The 16,929-nt window shown below is 37.8% G+C and overlaps 1 protein-coding gene across 2 annotated transcripts in view; it reads right to left on the bottom strand.

Moving 5' to 3' along the window:
• DCP2 (decapping mRNA 2) overlaps positions 1–16,929 on the bottom strand; it is a gene marked incomplete at both ends in the record, with an annotated part of 43,955 nt that overhangs the window by 22,293 nt on the left and 4,733 nt on the right. For both annotated transcript variants that reach the window (XM_079702971.1, XM_079702972.1), the window contains 3 exons: positions 2,898–2,996; positions 3,404–3,552; positions 9,375–9,526. In XM_079702971.1, the coding sequence (XP_079559097.1) occupies positions 2,898–2,996; positions 3,404–3,552; positions 9,375–9,526 (400 nt within the window). The remainder of the gene's footprint in view (positions 1–2,897; positions 2,997–3,403; positions 3,553–9,374; positions 9,527–16,929) is intronic.

Genomic DNA, 16,929 nt, shown 5'->3' with positions numbered 1-16,929 from the left:
GATCCACAGTCATTACTGAAATCAGCACCACATAGATAGGACAACTTTTTATCTTACTATCCCAGAGCAGAGAACAAACAAGATAAACCAAAGTGAAAACTGTCTCAGTTCACAGGTTAACTTACTCTTTTACCCTAAATATCCTATTTCTGCATCATCCTGACTCTTTATAATACAGTGCATAAAACTCATCAGATGGAGGTTTCCAGCACTCTTGGGTCTAGGGTCATTCTTCAGTTTTTCCAAGGTTAGGTATTTGATTCCTCCAAGAAGATCCAATTACAGAGACAGCTCATTTCACATAATTTAGCCTAAATTTCTGTTATTCCAGTTATTATCTTTTCTGGACCTGGACAACTATCTCACTACTGTAGGACTAGTCTAACTCCATGTTTAAGATCTACAGATCAATTCCTCTAAGTAGGATGCTATGGTTCCCATTTTGTCCTTCCTTATAAGCAAGATGACTATAAAAATTGAAGGCATAAAAAGGGAAGACTTTACAAGTACTCTGTTTCATCTCCTGCCATCTACAGAAAAGAAAGGAAAAGCTCTTAGAGGATGTGGCAATTCCTCACCTGCTTCCTAAATAGCTTTCGATTTTAAAGCGTGGGCATAAACCTTCACCTACTTGTACATAAAAAGCTTTGTCTACACGCTGTTGCAAATACTTGCTTAGATAAGTTGTTCCATACTCAATTTAAAATGCAGCATTTTCAATCACTTTTAAAATCTTACTCCAAAGTAAATAACTACTAATAGTTTTTCTACAGTAAATAACCACTAGTGGTTTATAAGAATTTTAACTATTATCCCTCATTAATAATTATACCCAAACTTAAATGAGGCAGTGAACACTGCCACAGGAAAACAATGAGTCAAAAAAATAAATAAATAAGGCAAGAGATCCAAATAAAATATGTCACAAAATACATACTGCCATCTCAAAAAAAAAAAAAATCTCAAAATTCAATCACCACCAGCTTAGATTCTAAAGATATCACTTCTAGTTATGAAGATCTTGTTTCTAGCTATATCTGGGACTTCCCTGGTGGTGCAGTGGTAAAGAATCCGCCTTCCAATGCAGGGTACACGGGTTCAATCCCTGGTTGGGGAACTAAGATCCCACATGCCGCGGGGAAACTAAGCCCACGTGCCACAACCACTGAGCCCAGGCACCTCATCTAGAGAGCCCACGCGCCCTGGAGCCCGCGCACCACAACTAGAGAAGAGAAAACCTGCATGCCATAACTAGAGAGAAGCCAGCACACAACAAAAAAAAGATCACACATGCCTCAATGAAGATCCTGCATGCCGCAACTAAGACCCAACACAGGCAAAAAAATAAATTAATTAATTTTAAAAAATTTTATGTCTTACAGAGACTTGCCCAAAGTCATTAGGCTATTGAACAACATATACTAAAATTATACTAGAACAAAAAACTTTCAACTCTTAGGCCAGTTCTCTTTCCATTTTATCATACCTCCTCATAGCTCAACTTCTCAAATGTCAAGGACAAGGTGTAATGTTATAAATGATTAGGAACTAATAAATAAGAATACAGTATACAATATATCACAAGGTACTATACAGTTAAGGCCAAGCGAATGATAAAGACAGCAATTGCTATTAAAGTTCAGATTACCGTGGGCTACAGCTGACTGGTTACATTTTAAATAAACAGAATTTAGGAACTTCCCTGGTGGCGCAGCGGTTAAGACTCCGTGCTCCCCATGCAGGGGGCCTGGGTTCTATGCCTGGTCAGGGAACTAGATCCCACATGCATGCCGCAACTGAGAGTTTGCATGCCACAACCAAGGAGCCCAAGTGCCGCAACTAAGGAACTGGCAAGCCGCAACTAAGGAGCCCACCGGCCGCAACTAAGACTCGGCGCAACCAAATAAATAAAAATAAATTAATTTAAAAAAAAACCAGAATTTAAAGAAACTCAGGCCCTGTATATAGAGCTAGTTGGTGGCAGTCCTTTAGGGAAAAAGAGTAATTTGAGCTGGGTCTAGCAAGATACCTAGATAAGATTTGAATAGGCAGGAAGAAGAGAGGACTTTCCAGGTAGGGAAATCACATATGCAAAAGCCTAGAGGCTGAAACAAATCAATCAAATTCAGAGACCAAAGAATTCATTCTTTTGACTAAGAATAAAGAAAGATAAATTTAGGAATGGCTAAGTTTTGTGTTGGGGGTAGGGGAGGGAGTTTCAATACTTAATTAAACTTCATCCTATAGGCAGTGGGAGGACGCTAGAGTGGGTTTTGAACAACAAAATAAATTTCTTAGAAAAGCCCAAATTGTGCATTTGTCTGGAAACCAAGAATATAAACATAAAACAAAGGTTATAATAGCCAAAATATTTAACCAATAACAAATCCAATTCTAAAAGGAAAGGTGGAGAAGATATCATCTAAAAAAAAAAGTTAAATAATAGAATAAAAAATGAACAATGAAAGAAAATGGAAACAAATGAGAGGAGAATAAATGATAGATGTGGACAAATGAATCAACATTTACATTATAAAAGATGTTACTTCATGCAGTCAAGTTCTGGAAAGAGGATTAAATGATCCAAACAAGTTAGTCTCCATGGCTAAAAAAACACACTCAGGGCTTCCCTGGTGGCTCAGTGGTTGAGAGTTCGCCTGCCGATGCAGGGGACACGGGTTCATGCCCTGGTCCGGGAAGATCCCACATGCCGTGGAACGGCTGGGCCCGTGAGCCATGGCCGCTGAGCCTGCGCGTCCAGAGCCTGTGCTCCGCAACGGGAGAGGCCACAACAGTGAGAGGCCCACGTACCGCAAAAACAAAACAAAACAAACAAACAAAAAACACACTCAAAGCATAACCACCAAATGTTACTGTTTCAAACTGCAATAACTCACCTCTCTAGCAGCACAATCATGAGGAGCTTCTTCTTTATTTACTTTTCCTTTTGGAAATCCCCAGCCTGATTTTGCTAGGTACCCCTGAACCAGTAATACCTACAAAACAATCAGAGGTAAAAATAAAACTTGCCCTCCTTTCCCATGTTCCTTTCTAAAAGCCAAAAGTGCTTTTCTCCTTACTTCAGGTAACTGTTATCACCAATAATTTTACTTGGTTAACTATCTTTCAGGAAGCTAAATATACTATTACTTTTCCTGTGCAGAAAGGTATTCTGTCCATTTTAAAGTATTTCTTCAAAAATCAAGTGATTCCTTTGCAATAAGCCATGCTGCAACAAGTATAAATTATTAAGACGCAGAATGCAGATAAAATATACAAAATCTGGCCTTTTATCACTAAAAATCTAAGTATATTTTTAAAACCTCAGTTCAGAACATTATAAAAACAACATATTAGGATGAACACATTTCACTAAAAATCTTTTATTACTACTCTCACTCACATTTTCAAGTGTCTCATCAAGAATAATTGCACCATATGTTGGCACTCCCATTTTATATTCCTTCCATTCATCCAAAATTTTTTCCACATCTTCACCTTGAGGCAGCAAAAATGGACAATGACTGAAGAGTATACATTGTGTTAAGGAAGCTACTTTCTCCCTTAATACAGCTTAACCACTCATACACATAAAAAGATCTATTTAAATCAACTGTGTATTTTACATGAAATTACTCATATCTTCAACTCACTTAAGTTTATCCTTCCTGCTTTTGTCTTTTCACATTTGTTTTCTCTTGAACAAGCCATTGCTAACTTCTGCATTTACCCTAGACACAAATCAAGTAAATTGTGAATACTCAAATACTCTGGCTCCCTAAGTTAACACAAATAAATTCAGGACCATGTGAACACTTCGAAAAACTCTCGTTAAGTGGGTCAAATTCATCATATTAAGAGTCAACAGATACTGAAACTGACAGCAAGAAATTTAAGCACAGTACACATAGACTGGTAAGAGCTAGGAACCATCAGAATAAGTGAAAGTGGGAATTCCCTGGTGGTCCAGTGGTTAGGACTCCGCACTTCCTGTGCAGGGAGCAGAGGATCAACCCCTGGTCGGGAACTAAGATCCCACAAGCCTCAAGGCCAAAAAAAAAAAAAGAGTTAAGTGGAAGTGGCTAACTCTGGGAAGCAGAACTAGGGATGACGTATACCACTCTACACTGCCAAATTTCTTTACCATGTATATATATTGCTCCTATAATTTAAAACATTTTTAAGATGAAGGTTTATTAAGGATTATAGGGAAAGGTAAATATGGGTTTTAAGGAAAGTATGGCCTGTTTCAAAAGAAACTGGGTATGCCTCCCCAAAATTGGGCTAAGTAAAAAGTAAATAAAACCTAAACCTGTAAAGTATGTGCTCAGACTTCCAATACTCCATGCTACCAAATGCCTCATCACTACAGCACTGTTAATTATGAAAACTGTGGGGAAAATTATAATTTATGATAGCGTTTCTCAAATGGAGGACATTCTCAAGGGTCTTCAAGTCCTCTATGAAAACCTACATATTCTGTCTTTTCATTTTTATGTTAATGTAAATGCATGTAATATGAGCATATTTTCAATCATTTGGATGATCTCATCCATCAAGTACTACACTACTTGATTTTAGAGACCATATTGGTACTAGTACTTTAACTGCCGTGGGCTACTAAAAACAGAAAAAACGTAATATGCAAATAGTGTATTAGGGTCAAATGATATTCCACTGTAACACAGAAAGGAAGGTTTCATAACACATAAAGAAAGGTTCTGGGAAAACCTGTAGTACAGACACATCAAAACACCCTTAAAGTCAGCATTATATTCACATTGTGACTAGTAGTTTGGTTTAAACAAAAACATCACATTAAATTCACTTTATGAAAACTAATTTTATGAGTTCTACAGCTTTGTGTTTAAAATTTTGCTTTGGTTTTATAGTTGTAGTAAGAACTAAGGTTCTCAAAGAGCTCAAAAAAGTCAACCATCTATAACAACACTGTAATTAAAAGACAGGCAGTAGATTAATCTCAATATAAACACTCCTTGCTTTTATTTAGGGAGGGGGGAAAAAAAGAATAAATTATGGATATAATATTAACTATTCCATGAAGCCCTATGGGCCTACAACAGCTTGCTAGAATTCTGGAAGCTATTTCTCAATAAAAGTCTGGCTTGAGATGTTCAGTAAAATCCCTTATGTGTTTTAAAGTCACCACAGATTTTTTTGAATCTAGCTATAAATTTAAAATAAATGGATATTTTTTCCATTAAAAATTTAACCATAGTGAAAAAAAACATATGAATATACCCCAGGAATATAGGTAATTTCCAATAATTCAAAGAGGAAGACATCTGGTTTTTTTCTTTCTCTTCCTTCTCCCTACAATGTTCCTCATAACTTCAAGGTGCATCAACGTCTCTCTAATGAAGTATTATCTCATTTTTCTACCCATTAAACAACTTCTTTAAAAAGAATAACAAAACAAAGGTTTAGCAAAAGAAATTAAATCAACTGACATAACCTTGGAAATTATCTACACTCTTCATTTACCTACTTTTTTTCCTATCCCAAAATCACCATAAAATGAGTGAGTTGATGAACCAACCAACTACAGTTCAAGATACACTTGGAATTAATGTTGAAAAGTACTTGCTCAAGTCCACACAATTAGCAAATAACAGAACCCAATCCAAAATGACATCAATTTCCCCACTGACAACTCTTCAATCCTCCTCCATATTCAGGAATACATAAAGTAATTCAAACAAGGGAGTGGAAAGTTTTTGGATACCATTTTTATTTAATGAGACAATGTATTTAATTTAAAAAACCCTATGACATGCTCTGAGTAATGTTAATTATCTTTCTAATTTTTACTAAGATCACTACTTGGCTACTGTCTTATTTTCTTAACCACCAAACCAAACTATTTTGCGTCTTGAATCTGGGTTACTGGGCCCTACACAATAGTTCTAAGAGAAAGACAGAAGATCACATTGATTACATGAAGAATGTAAGAAATTTTAAGCACATATATCTACTTGTATTACATATATTCTCTCTTTTTTTAACAATTCAGTGATTTTTATATACTCTTTTTATTCTAACATTTTTGCAAAAACATGAAAAATCTGCTCTAACGATAGACAATCATTTAGATAGTAATCTCCATCCTTCCATTATCATAGATGATATCGATCTCCCCAAGAACAACTCATCTCATGCTCCAGGCTCAGTTCCTTGTATTCCTTGTACTTTACATCCATGCCCACTTCTGGGACCAATTCCCAGAGGAACATTCTGGACCTTGCCATCAATAGAACTATTATAGTACTTTGATTAGAATAAAACATTGTGACCACAATTTTCTACGGCAGTCTTCTAATTACTCACAATATACTGTTATTCTACAACTATTTTTGACTGTTTTCCTTTCTCCATATTAGCACCCTCCTGCTTTTATTTCCTTCCCTAAACAATATGGTCCATCACTTTAATCAATGTCTTAGCAATATCCAAAATTTCCTCGCCCCACTATTCTGAACACAGCTCCCTAGTAAAACCTCAACCCAGGATCAAGTCCAAGACAGCCATTCTATACCCACACTGCTGAGTGCTTATTGAAGAAAAATCACAAGACCATGCAAAATTAACAAAAGAGAAAACAGAGGCACAGAAAAGCCCCACTATTTGCCCAAGGTTGCACGGCTGGTAAATGGCAAAGGTGGGATGGCAACCCAAGTAATCTGGCTCCAGAGTTCGTACTATTAACTTTTATTCTACATAGTCTCACCACTTCAATATCCCACAGGTACCACAAACCAATATGTCCATAACTGAGCCCATCATTCCCCCACCAAATTTCTCCTCCATTATTTTTCTACAAATGGAATGGCACACCCATCCACTCAACTGTTCAAATCAGGAACCTGGATACCATCCTCGATTCCTTCTTCCAACTTTCCTCAAACATCCAAGTTAAGACAAATTTTACTCCTAAATACCACTGAAATTTAATATCTTCTATTCACTTCTATCACAGGTTTCCATTTCTCACTCATAAATTAATGAAATAGCATCTTAACTAGGTTTCCAATCTCATGTTCCTCCAATTCACTGCCTACACTATTTCAGAGCTTCTTTCAAAACACCCCTAGAGAAATAAAGCAAATATGGCAAAAAGCTAACAATGCGTGAATACATAAAAAGGGTATAACGGCAGTTGATTGTAATATACTTTCAACTTCTCTGTAAGCTAAAATTTTTTCCCAAAAGTAAAGTTTTTTTTTAATCTCGTATATTCTTTTATTACTCTTATGGATAAAGTCCAAACAAACATGGCCTACAAGACCCTTCCTCCAAAGAAAACTTTTATCTAATTCCGAATCTGGGTTGGATTAGTCTCTTCGCTATTCCTACTGAACCCTATGCTACCTTATCAAAACCTAACAGACTGCAATGTAATCACGTCCTTTCCTGTCTGTAATCTTCTTGAAGACAGCAACCAAATCTACCTTGTTCACTGCACAATGCCTGGCCCACAGGAAGCACTCAATTATTGAATGAAGTCTACCACACTAGCAATAAAAGTTTTTTCCTCCATATAAATGAATTAAAAGAAACTTAACTAAAACAGAGGCTTTTTTTTTTTAATAACAAGGAAAGTTTTTAAAACTCATGTGCACACACACACAAAATCTTACCCAGAACCCCAAAGTATGTATAGTTGCTCTGGTAGAACCCTAAGTCTATGCAAAACAGACCAAAACCGCAGAAGACAACTTTCCTGTTTTAATCACGTTTATAGCTCCTTAAAAGCAAAGTCTTCTATGATTTCTTCATAAAACCTGCTACCAAGACTTTAACAAAGACAGTGCTCAACGGTACTTCTACTCCCCTTTGATTTTTTCATTTACTTCTCCATATTTAATCTGTCAAACAGCTTGAGCATTTCTGCCACTGAAATCTGTCTCTTCTGTCTTTTCTTTGTAGTCCCTCTACTATGGTTCAGGACCTTACTGCTCCATATCTCAAGTATTTAACAGTCCTTGTGGTTCAACCTGTCCTGCCAAATAAGTTTTCTTGAATACCATTTTCAAATGATCTGAGTAATATTCTTGACTTAGCCTTGCTCAAAAACTTTCAATGGTTAACAGTAATGCAGAATAAACAGAGTTTCATCCATTTTCTACAGAGCCCTAAGGGGTTCCTTATTTCATACAGCTCAAGAAAAAGCATAGGGAGCTGAGTATGAGGGTTATTTTAGGTCACCTATCCCTACTCCAACTCTACTCCAACTAGTGTAGTACAGTGAACTTGTGGGTACAATTGCATCTGAGCACATGATTTATGGTTAAAAACAATGACCTAGAAAATAAAAATCAAAGCAGTTTGGCTCAGGATTTAAAACCCCACAAATTCCCCCTATATAACTTCCATCCATATCCCCTCTTGTATCCCTGTAAGAAACTCAATACAAACTAATTTACTTCCCAAAATATCTCTTATCCTTTCCAACTCTCCAATTTTGCTCAGTCCCTTTTCTTTACCTGCAACATATTCCCCACTCCAGCCTGTTTAGAAAATGCTATATTCCCTTAAAAATATAGCTTTGCCTAAAATCTTTCCACCTTTTGCCAAATTCTAAAAACACTTAGTATAAGAAGCATTAGCAATTCATCAATTTTGTTGCCTTGTGACATAGCTTCTTTTATAATCTTAAATATTCATGTCAATCTTATAATTAATAAATGATGACAAGTTTCTATTTTATTTGTAAATAGGGAGGAACAAAACCTTCTCTAAAGGCAAGGACTTCTTTGAATTTGCCACAGACCCCAAAACTGCTTTGAAAACAGCAAGTACTCAATAATTATTTAAGAATTTCTATCCCAGAAAGGTAGTAATCTGAATAAAGATCATCCAGTTAAGTGGAATAGCAAGAGGAATGTAAAAAACAGATCAGTTCTAGAAATAGGCTGGCTACATATGAAAAAAAAGAAAATCAAATTTAATTCTAATTATCACTGCACATTTTAGGGGGTCCTCAACGTAAAAATAAGAATACAGTTGGCCCCTCAATATCCAGATATAGGACCCGCAGATACTGAGGGCTGACTGTACTTTGCCATTTTACACAGTCTAAGGAACCTGAGCATCCATGGATTTTCATATCCTGCGGGAAGGGGGGTGGTCCTGGAACCATCCCCATAAATACCGAGGTACAACCGTACTATCAAACGGTGCCTACCACAATCAGGCACAAACCATAAATACATGTTTTACATTTTTGACAATTTTTAGAAATCAAGTATGTTTTATCTAAAAGGTTATAAATCTCAACAAGCAAAAGAAAATTTGTGCTAAAATACCTTATTAATAAGAATGAAAGACATTCATTATAGTAATAAAAAGGATATCAGCTTTAGCAAAGTCTCTTATCCCACACTGAGGTAATCCTGGTGTGTTCTGCATGTAGAAATCCAAGTAAAACCAATGGGCAAGTTCAATCTGAAAACACACTCGGATAGCATTGTCTCTTTCCTCGCTGGGAATATGCAAAATAAATCGGCTGTCAAAAACAAAAAACATACAAAAATTACATTTATAAACCATAACAATTTATTTTAACCTTTTTAATTGCTTCACTCCTGACCCACCAACATAGAAAAGGGACTCAGAGCAGTACTGATCAAGGAAGCAAAACTGGCAGGAAATTACTACAGGGAAGATGAGTCTTAAAAAAAAAAAAAAAAAGAAGAAAAAACAAAAAAAAAACAAAACAAAACAAAAAAAAAAGAAGAGAGATATCACATATATCTCATTCATAATAGAATTTTTTTAAGAGGCCATCTACCCTCTGTTCACAAGTACAGAGATAAACTTAAGAGCTCTCTAACAATAAATTAAAGGTGAGCAAGAAAACAAACTTCACTAGGATTCCCTCCCATGTCTGGTAACATTTTCAAAGAATATATGCAAATATATTCATATACTCAAATAGAAAAGATGTTAGCTGCTTAATCTTCATATTTAAAGTATTACAAAAAAAATTGAAGAAATCATTAATAGACCAGATTTCCCAAGAAGCTCATCTGAAGAACCTGAGTTCAAAATAACTTGCAAATATACTCACTTTTAATAAAACCTAAATTGTCTTTTCCAAGTGCATTCAGAGGGAGGAAGGGACATTTATTTTAGTATGTAGTATAAGTGTGCACTATATTAAATACACATATGTATATATATGATTAAGATAATTAACCCCTTTTATGCAACAAGTCAAAATTTATGTGATCTACAGAACTCATTAAGCAACCACCATTAAGCTTCTTCCACGCTTAGCATTTCTGTAATCTTTTTTTCTAGCGACCTTTAGAGACAGACTGAACTACATAAAAGAAATCCACTGGTTTTTAGAGTCTTTTTCTAAAATTAAAAATAGCATCACCCAGTTTGATCACTTACACTATTCACTAGCTGTGGTGCTAAATGTTCTTTGTTGTTTTCAAGTTTCAAATCAAACCTCAAAAAAAATGCTTTTAAATTATAAAAATAATGTAGCATTCCAATAGGGGACTGAATAAGTAAATGTTAAGACAAATGTATGTACAATAATCTACAATTCAATATAGAAAAACAATGGGGAAAGGAGCTTAAAACTGCATCTACACTAAAACCAAGACATGTAACATACAACGCTAATGGCATAATCTAAGATATAAAAATCTGAGCTCTTCCATACGGCATTCAAGATCCAGTGCCTGCTCACCTACACAGCCTCTATCACTCTGTAAGGTTCTTTATACCCAGTGATACCTAATTCTTAGTAATGTCCTAAATTGCCATCCACATTCTATATCTATTCCCTTCTCTTGTCCATCTGGCCAACTTATAATTCATCCCTCATGACTTAACACTGTATCTCCTATATAGGTATATCAGACTCCTCTGAACAGATTTATAAACTCTTTCAACTCCTCCATTATAGTAATTATCTAATTTTTACTATCACTGTCCATAAACTCTTCCAAATTACTTCACTGAGATATCTTTGCATACTTTTATTCCCATAGGCTAGCAAATTGTCTGCATATACTTACAGTGACATACTGATAGTTACAATTTATCTTTGAAAGGTAAGATGGAGTAAACTCTGTCCCTCCCATAAAACGTATAAAACCTGGACAAAATACATGGAGCAGCTGTTTGAGGACTGTGAAAAGTAAACAGCAGAAGAATGATTGGGGAGGAGGACGAATATTCAAATTTACCATTTTTCACCCTCCAATATCCACTAGCTGGATTGGGGGTTAGAAGTGACCTCCAAAAGCCCTCAAGGATCAAGAAAGGCATCTAAAGGAATCTCTTAACACTCGGAGACAGTGGGGGGAATTTCCCCTCTCTTTTCTCCATTCTCTCATGCCCCAGCGCCCAAGCAATGCCACACTGGTTAGACGTGGCAGCAACAGTGGCTATAACAGGGATCCACAGAGACTAAAACTTTGATGGACGGGAACCTTCCTCTCCGATAGCAAGAGCTGGGAGGTCCCAAGAGATTAGGGCCAACATCCATTGCTTATTTTACTTCTAACCTCCAGCTGCTTGGTCCCAGGCATGAGCAGAGTCACATGAAATGTGCGGTAGAGCGTCTTTCCATTTTTGCCATTTTTCAATATTCAATTTCCTCAAAAAGGGGAGCCAAGAAGTACCAGGGAGATAGCAGAAAAGGAGCAGCTCAGGAAAATGGTCCCACGAAACTGTTTATGAACTCTGAGGCTCAACCCCAAACCACACAAACTTGGATTAGAATACAAACAGCATACCACACACTTTGTGAGCTGAACGATGTATGAGACAGACCACTGCCCAAGTCTCAGACTAGCCAGTAGATGATACACAAAGACAAAAAGCACTGCAAAAACTAGCCTTCTTTTATCTGATTTTATTTAACTTACACCAAGTCTCAAAAAAAAACACCTGTCTGCTATTTCTTATTTTCTCAGTTTAGGACATTTTCTATTGATCTCCATTATGGAAGCTGAAGAATTAACAACTCCAGTCCTCCCACTCTCATTCTACACACCATTCTCATCTCTCCATCTTCCCAACAAATGATATCTTAGTTTGGTTAGTTTGTTAACTTCAGCACTATTGACACCTGGAACTGATAACTGTATGTTGAGAGGAGCTGTCCTGTGTGCTGTAGGTGTTTATCACTATCAGTAGCCTCTGCTTATTAGATGTCAATAGCACTCTCCAGTAAGTTGTGACAACCAAAAAGATCTCCAGCCACTGCCAAACTTCCCTGAGGGGAGCAAAATCACTCCCAGTTGATAACCATTGGGTTAGATCAAAAATTCAGTCTTTACATTACTATGACTCTGTAAACGCAATTCAAGACTAAGCCATGTGACAAGCTACGATTGTTTTCCCTTTTAAGCACAATCCTTTGTTCTCCCACTAATTAATAAATGTCTTATTGTCTTTGCTTTGTTTTCTCTATACTTGTCACGAACTCAATCTTCCACTAGTTTCCTGAATTTTTTTTCTCAAGATGTTAATTCAGACACATCTGTTTCATCTTGAAGACTATTCCTGAGCCTTCTGATCTGTTCCAATCTGGAGTGGCTGTCACTTCACATAATACACGTCTGTCATTCTATGCTATCCTTTCACTAGCATCCTATAGTTCCCAACGCCTCCATCCTGTATTTTTTTTAATAAATTTATTTTATTTATTTATTTTTGGCTACACTTGGTCTTCGTTGCTGTGCGCGGGCTTTCTCTAGTTGCGGCGAGCAGGGGCTACTCTTCGTTGTGGTACGCTGTCTTCTCACTGCAGTGGCTTCTCTTGCGTGCAGAGCACGGGCTCTAGGCCCACGGGCTTCAGTAGTTGTGGCACGCTGACTCAGCAGTTGTGGCTCGCAGGCTCTAGAGCACAGCTCAGTAGTTGTGGCGTACGGGCTTAGTTGCTCCGCGGCATGTGAGATCTTCCCCGGACCAGGGCTCGAACCTGTGTCCCCTGCATTGGCAGGCGGATTCTTAACCACTGTGCCACCAGGGAAGCCCCATCCTGTATTTAGATCTGTTTCTTATATCCTGTCTTCCTCCTAATTAATGTACTTCCTATTTTCACGAAGTACATCCTCCCATGCCTTCTGGAAAAAGGATGCAGGGGAGATTAATATTAAGACATGGTGAATTTGAGACTATTTTTATCCTCACACTTGACACCTTGGCTAGGTAAAGAATTCCAGGTTGGAAATCATTTTCCTTCAGAATCCTGAAGACAGTGCCCGCTCCTGCCAGCCTATAATTTTGATGTGAAGACTGAAGCCACTCAGATTCCTTTGTCCAACCTGTTTTTTCAGACTGGAAGCTTCCAGGTTCTTCCTTCTATCCTCAATGTTCTGAAATTTCCCAGTTGTCTATTATTCATCCACTGCATCACCCATTCAATGGACTTTACCTATTTAGAAACTCACCTCCCTTCAGTACTAAAGGATCTCATGGACTGATCCTTTGATTCTTCACTTTTCTCTGATATTTCCTATCTCTAATTTCTCAAGCCCCCTTACTTTCAGGAAACGGTCTCTTGCAAGCCATCTATTGAGGTTTTTGTTTCTACTCTCATATTTAAAATTCCAAAGGCTATTTTTAATTGTTTAAATTATGCTTTCACAGATAATTCTGTTATTCCATGACTGTAAAAACCTACCTATCTAAGGAGATCAATGTAGTTTTGAGGGGTTTTTTTGTTTTAAAGTTTTCTTCTATCTATATAGTTTGATTCTTTTCAGTTGCTTTTTTTGTTGTTGTTAGTTTTATGCTCTACTTTTTGTGTTGAGGTCTATTTCAGATGTTCGTATTTAATGTGATAGACCACAAAGCTAATTAGGAAGGTTGTCAAACTATGAGGCACCATTTAAGGTGATCAGGCTGAGCCATTTAATCAAGGAACCTCCAATGTTAGTATTTTTAGGTGTTTCCTCGTGGGCTAGTCAGATCATCTAGACAAGAGCCTTCCAATCTCCTATCTGGAGGGTAAAGCCCAGGCTGCCACATTCTGGGAGCTGAGCAGGGGAAGAAGGATGGTTTTCAATATGATTACAGGATGCATAAACTCACTTCTGCCACTTTTCAATATTCTCTAATTCTGAAGTAGACTGACTACTACAGTAGTCTTTCACTCTATCAGGTCTGCTAAGTCATATGCCACTTTCCCTTCTGCTGTACGGTTTCGAAGTTTTGCTGCTCATCTCTTCACCCAATCTTCCTTTTCTTGTGGGTTATGCATTTAAGATTGTTAAACTTTACTCTTTTTGTGGAGTAGATGTTTGTGTTCAGTCTACTATCTTTAACTAGAAATGTGCATTTCAGACTTCCCTGGTGGTGCAGTGGTTAAGAATCCACCTGCCAATGCAGGGGACACGGGTTCGAGCCCTGGTCCGGGAAGATCCCGTGCGCCACAACTACTGAGCCTGCGCTCTGGAGCCCGTGAGCCACAACTACTGAGCCTGAGTGCCACAACTACTGAAGCCCATGTGCCTAGAGCCTGTGCTCCACAACAAGAGAAGCCTCTGCAATGAGAAGCCCACGCACCGCAACGAAGAGTAGCCCCCACTGGCCGCAACTAGAGAAAGCCCGCGTGCAGCAACTAACACCCAACGCAGCCAAAAATAAATTAATTAAATAAATTTTTTAAAATTTGCATTTCAACAAATTTCTAGAGGATACTAACCACAATCTAAAATGAGGTAAGAAAATGCCTAAGACAGAGAAATCCAATCCCATTCCCATCCCAATCCAGAAAAGCCCCAAATGAAGAAAGGTAAGCTGGAAGATGAGAATAAGAAATAAAACTTTTAAAAAAGGGTAACGAGAGGTCTATTTATGTAATAGGAGAACATCCACTCTTCTTTCATTCCTGACAGTCAGAAGTTTCTCCTACAAAAGGTGGGGGAAGGAGGAACAACACCCAAGGCCCTTTTCTAACTTTAGCAGACAGGTTTGAGTGTTGGCACCCCAAAGCAAAACTCCTACACACTGGTATTCAAGGGTCTCCCAGCATAAAAGTCAGCTCCCTATCTACTCTCATAAAGAAGCCTATCAAGGGGCTTCCCTGGTGGCGCAGTGGTTAAGAATCTGCCTGCCAATGCAGGGGACACGGGTTCGAGCCCTGGTCTGGGAAGATCCCACATGCCGCGGAGCAACTAAGCCCGTGCGCCACAACTACTGAGCCTGCGCGTCTGGAGGCTGTGCTCCGCAACAGGAGAGGCCACGATAGTGAGAGGCCCGTGCACTGCGATGAAGAGTGGCCCCCGCTTGCCGCAACTGGAGAAAGCCCTCGCACAGAAACGAAGACCCAACACAGCCATAAATAAATAAATAAATAAATAATAAATTTAAAAAAAAAAAAAAAGAAGCCTATCAACAAGTAAGTCCCTCTACAGCCTCATCTTAAATATGAAACAGCAACCAAAAATCACCCAATGTCTAAGGAAAATCTAATTCATGACAAAGAAAAAATTAAACACATTAAAAAACTGGTTGTGAAGAAAAGACAAGTGTTGAGGATATCTCCTGGAGCCTTGGTACTGAAAGTGTGGACCCTGGACCACCTGGAAACATAACTGTAAGAAGAAAAAGAGACATTTCAGTCATATACGGACTCAGAAAGTTTACTCTCTAATGACCCCCTCAAAGGAAATTACTTTAGAATGTACACCAGCAAAACAAGAATGAAAACCATGAAAGCATAAAACAGGATTCAAGAAAAAAGAGATACAACCTGGGAGAGCTGGGAAAGGGAATTCTAGTGTTCCAGTTGTTTGGCAAGACTAAGAAGCAACCAGTCCAGATTAGACTAAGAGAGTGGAGATCTCCAAGACGGCATTCTCCAGGAAAAAAGAATTCTGTAGAACAGTAGACACTAGTATGATTGAGGGTAAGACCAAGGATATAATAAAGGAGCAGGGACTTCCCTGGTGGTGCAGTGGTTAAGAATCCGCCTGCCAATGCAAGGGACATGGGTTCGAGCCCTGGTCCGGGGAAGATCCCACATGCCACAGAGCAACTAAACCCGTGTGCCACAACTACTGAGCCTGCACTCTAGAGCCTGTGAGCCACAACTACTGAGCCCATGCACCTAGAGCCCATGCTCTGCAACAAGAGAATCCACCGCAATGAGAAAACCGCGCACCGCAACGAACAGTAGACCCCGCTCGCCGCAACTAGAGAAAGCACGCACACAGCAACAAAGACCCAACGCAGCCAAAAATAAATTAAAAACTTTAAAAAATAAAAAAGAATCTTTAAAAAAATAAATAAAAAATAAAGGAGCAGATGAGGGGGTGATGGTGGACGGCAGCAAGAAACTTTGGGCATGTTGGGGGAGAAGGGTAAATGTACAAGAGAATCACAGTCCAAACATGAAGCAAAAAGCCAAAATTAGAACAAAAGGGAAAAAATTATTTCAAGAATAGCTAGAAGGAATCAAGGAATAATGAACAAAGCATATGCTTCCTTCTCCAAAAGAAAAAATTAAACTGTATTATTTTGAGCCATTTGTAGAATGTAAGAAAAGAGAATTCATTAGGACATTCATTCTCTTTCAAGATTCTTACAAAAGGATCTTGACTATGGCCAGATGGAAAAGAAACAAAATCCTAACCATTGTAGACTTGCCTCTACTGTGAAAAATATTTACATAGTAATACTGTATAACAAATGCCATTATTATTATTCAGCTTTTGCAATCAACCAGTAGCAAAATGTATAAGATTTCATAAGGTTACAAAATGTAATGTAAACACTATCAATCTTAATTTCTATTTTAAGTTCACCTGGATAGAAACTGAGGGAATGGGTAAGAAACGGAAGAAATGATGGGGCACTAAGTGCCTCACCTTATCAAATACAGACTCAAGAGACACTGAAGTCCATAAAACAGAAATACAACTTTAAGTATAT

This window comes from Hyperoodon ampullatus (assembly GCF_949752795.1).
Source record: "Hyperoodon ampullatus genome assembly, chromosome: 4".
In the NCBI taxonomy this organism is placed as follows: Eukaryota; Metazoa; Chordata; class Mammalia; order Artiodactyla; family Ziphiidae; genus Hyperoodon; species Hyperoodon ampullatus.
Note: the sequence above shows the minus strand (reverse complement) of the source record. Positions and strands in the feature narration are given on the sequence as shown.